The following is a 4,332-nucleotide window of genomic DNA, read 5'->3' as shown; positions in this document are numbered from 1 at the left end:
TGGAAGATATCGTAGGTGATAATAACCTTACTACTAATTACAATGCTTCATTGGAAAGCTCAACACTGGCACTATCATCGGTCTTTGCCTTGCTATTTCACAGAACAACAAGAAATAACGTTTTGAAGCCATTGATTATTGACTTACTTTTCATCGACGGGCTCGATCCCCATCACCACCAACAATTTTCCGGGAAGTCAGGGTTTTGCAGAATTGCAGGGCTGTGTTAATACTACGGCACTTAAATGCACAAGCTCTGCAGACTTGCAGAACCACCTAGCAACGTAAGGCAAAATAGTAAACAACTCCTGTTGATATCAGGTACTCATCCTTGGAACCACACTAGACGGTCACCACTCACCATACTGGGCTTCATACTGAATTTTGCATACCAGAATGAATGTTTCCAACTAAAATTATTTTTTCGCGAAATTTATCTTTGTTGCCCTACTATTTTTCGTAAAACCGAGATATACAAACTTCATGATATCAAAAATAATATTGTGATAATGAAAACCGCCATATAAAACAAGATAATTGCTTAGATCATGCCTACTAAACTTGGTCCTACCCCCTAATTCAATATACCCTGAGTCTGTCCGTCATGACACGCCGGGGATATGTGTCACGTCTCGGGGCAGAGTCGCGCTCAATGCCGGCTCTGCATTCGGGTCTTGAACGACACCGGTAGGCACGGCCGGGCTGTCGGTGCCGCTGCTGGATTGAGCGACGCAATTGACTTATACTCGTATGTGTACTCCGCTATTGTCTCTACTCACTTCTCATTTCGTCACACTGTCAGGGCGGCTACCCTGTCATTCCCAGACATGTCATCTTTTCTTTCGAACTGCTAATCTAAGTAAAACAAACGTCAATCCTGTTGCTTCAGCATTTCACTTTAAAGGGACCCTCCCACCTTCAAAAAAGTTAATGAATTGGCACGGAAGTGATGTCCCTTGGTTCAGAAAGAGCGAAAACGAATATCTACCAAATTTCATCGAAAAATATTCACTGGTTTTCAAGATATTAGGCTTTTACTTTTGTTTACTTTTTGGGATCTCCGCTGTTCCTAGCGACTTTATTTGAAAGTGCGGCATTTGTTGCGCGCAAAGCAGCATATACCACCGCGTGCTACCAAACGTTTTAGTAAAAGATTTAAAAATCGTTAGATCTCCGCTGACGTCACAAATTCTAAGGGGGCATACCAATGCACTAGCCCCTTAGAATCCGAAAACTGCAAGTTTGAAATTCCGTATCTCCGAATTAAAGCATTTGTCGATGTTGTGAGTGCCCAAACCGGTATTTGCAGGCCATGGCCACCAATTTGGCTATCTCAACTCAAAACTAATGTTAAGGTGGGAGTGTCCCTTTAACGAATGTGCATGACATTGGTGACGCCGATGCTGGTCAGAGCCATGCCCCAAAACTTGGGCCAATGACTGTTCGAGGTCTCCACATTCTGTCCTTGCAGCCTGCTGCAGCTCCTCCTATCCTTCACAAATTTTCGCATAGCCTCTTGGCTCTTTTTGGGTACTATAGTACACACTGACATCCCAGAGAGGCTAGGTCCCTCCCAGGCTCGGGTGAAGACTCCCCGAGAGTACATGGAAGTGTTCATCCCTCCTCAAATGTATCGAACCATCGCGCTGCGAACTAATCAGCATGCGGTCGCTCAAACGGGCAAAAGCCTCCTCTTGAAGAACGACGAGTGCGAGCAGTTCTTCGGGGCTAGCTTGCTGATGTCTGTGCTCAAGTTCCCCTGGATACGCATGTACTGGTCACAACCAACGCGGATCGCAGCAGTGGCAGACGCTTTCACTCGGGATCGTTTCCACTTCATTCGGGGACACTTGAAAGTAGTGAATGATGTCGACGTCACCGATGAGCAGAAGAAGGGCCGCTTGTGGAAGGTGCGTCCCCTCGTCGAAAGCGTTCGAAGTGGCTGTCTGCAGCAGGAAAGGCCTCCTCAGGTGTCCATCGACGAGCAGATGATTCCTTTCACGGGGAAAACGACACTGAAGCAGTATGTGCCTGGAAAGCCTCACCCAGAAGGTCTTAAGAACTTCGTGCTGGCATCACCGCGAGGACTCGTTCTCGACTTCGAGGTCTACCAAGGGAAGAAGCTTGACGACGGAGGCGCTGAAGGCAAGCCATGGACGGTGGGCGAGTCTGTGGTGATGAGACTGGTGCAAACCTTGGTTCCGGGGACATCCGTGTACTTCGACAGGAACGTCCCGCCTCCTGGAACAGCTGGAGGCTCGAGGGCTTCACGGGACTGGTACCATCAAGAAAAATCTGGTCCCGAAGGAGGCCAAACTGCCGACAGAGAGGGAACTCGCCAAACGAGGAAGAGGGACGTCTGTGTGCGCTGTCCGCAGTGACGACGCTGTAGCGTTCACGGCCTGGCAAGATCGCAAGATGATCCTGTTGGGATCAACCGAACACGGCATCGAGCCTTCAGACACCTGTAAAAGGTACCAGAAGACAAGTCGGTCGTACATTGACGTAACTCGTCCTGCAGTCGTCAAGGCCTACAACGCCAACATGGGAGGAGTGGATCTGAATGATCGGATGATCGCGCACTATAGGTCTGGCGCGAGAACTCGGAAGTGGACGGTAAAAACAATCCTTCACTTCTTCGACTTGTCAGCTGTCAATGCGTGGCTACTGTACCAGCAAGATGCCGAAGAAGCCGGCATCAAGGGTGCCGAGATGATGAAATTCCTCCAGTTCAAGTATGCCCTGGCGATGCAGCTCCTGAAGGGCATCAGCTCCGATGGCTCATCCCACAGCAGCTCAGGAAGCAGCGACGTAGAAGAGCCTGACGGACCGGATCCAAAGAAGCGCCGTCGAGCCACAGTGCCAATGCCGTCACCAGCTCGCCTGCGTTCAGGGAAGCACCTCCCCAAGTGCCACCCTCGGAAGGAGTTTCAGCGGTGCAGGAAGCCCGGGTGCCATCAGCAGACAGGGATGGAGTGCCGCAGGTGCAAGATCTTCCTCTGCTGCCGCCCGGATCGTGACTGCTTCCATCAGTTCCACGAGGGAGGTTCGAATGTGTAAACACCGTGGACAATCAGCGCGCACCCTTCAGCTCCGTTTCTGGGGAGCTTCAGGGCGCACCCTTCAGCTCCCTCTCTGGTGAGCGTCAGCGCGCAGCTCCGTTTCTGCTGCGCGTCAGCGCGCACCCTTCAGCTCCGTTTCTGCTGAGCGTCAGCGCGCACCCTTCAGTTCCGTTTCTGGTGAGTGTCAGCGCGCACACCTCAGCTCCGTCTCTGGTGAGCGTCAGTGCGCCCTTCATCTGCTGTATCTGATAATCGTTCATGTTGATAAATACAGTCACTCTGTTTTTATGATGATTTTGAGGGAGGTTTGTCGAACCAATGCAATGTCATTTTTCACGTATTACACCATTTTTTGTAGTTCCCGAATCCGAAAGTGTACCATAGTGTACAGGTCACCGCGCATGCGCATAATTAGGAGTCTCTACTGAGAGTGTATTTTATCCATACTTACCTTATTTTAAGGCAGGGAATGAATTTTTGTGGTGATTCTATTGATACCTTGCTCTCGGGTGCCAAGAGGATAGAGTTGCGCAGCAGCATATTTAGGCTGCGAGGCATCGTCCAAATGCAATGTATGTTGTCAACAGCAGTGCAAAGAGCTGTGATATTGCTCCGAGCTTGCAGCTTGATAAATAAACAAAGCTATATGGTATGCTAAGGAGTGAGCTCTATTCTGTAAACGGAATGTTTCGAGTGAGTTACCCAGAAGCGTCGAGTCCTTTATTATTAGTTGTTTGGCTAATTTTTTAACAATCGACACAACACCGCAGCAGAGGCACCGATGCTGCACTGAAACTTCCCGCTCCGACAATATGGGCTAGCGCACCCCTATCATGTGAAAGAAGACCACGCATTCACTCCCTCCCACCGGCCGGCCGCCCGGTAGATGTCGTGGCGCGCGGTGCCGATAAGGCGCTTCCGCCCGCGCACGGCGGCGAATTCTCGCCCTTATTGACACCTGCCGGGCGCCGGGCGTGACATGGTCCTCTTCAAGCCGTTTGGGAAGCATGAAGCAGTCAATATTTTTCGCACCTATCCGTGCTTCTGTCCTCAGGAAACAGAAATCCTTCTCCTCCACGCCGCAACCCCCTTCCGGGCTGGACAGGCAACTTTATCTCATGCGGGCTGCTCCCTTGGAGCGGCACCGCTGCTCCTGAGGGAGCGCACCCCGTAGCCGGGTGCAGTGAGTGCCTTGGGGCTGGGTGGCCTGTCCTCTGGACGGGCTCAGCTCCGGCGACTCACTAGGGTGCCTGCCCAGACCAATGTCTCC

The 4,332-nt window shown here is 51.0% G+C and overlaps 1 protein-coding gene across 1 annotated transcript; it reads left to right on the top strand.

Moving 5' to 3' along the window:
* Nucleotides 1–1,604: 1,604 nt before the first annotated feature.
* Nucleotides 1,605–3,208, top strand: LOC122377281 (piggyBac transposable element-derived protein 3-like). Its single transcript, XM_043357225.1, has 2 exons — nucleotides 1,605–2,145; nucleotides 2,228–3,208. Exons 1-2 carry the CDS (start codon nucleotides 1,605–1,607, stop codon nucleotides 3,058–3,060), a joined length of 1,374 nt encoding a protein of 457 aa, XP_043213160.1. The 3' UTR covers nucleotides 3,061–3,208.
* The last annotated feature ends 1,124 nt before the right edge of the window (nucleotides 3,209–4,332 follow it).

Source organism: Amphibalanus amphitrite, unplaced genomic scaffold (assembly GCF_019059575.1).
Source record: "Amphibalanus amphitrite isolate SeventyFive unplaced genomic scaffold, NRLGWU_Aamphi_draft 002690F_arrow, whole genome shotgun sequence".
NCBI classification, from domain to species: domain Eukaryota; kingdom Metazoa; phylum Arthropoda; class Thecostraca; order Balanomorpha; family Balanidae; genus Amphibalanus; species Amphibalanus amphitrite.
Note: the sequence above shows the minus strand (reverse complement) of the source record. Positions and strands in the feature narration are given on the sequence as shown.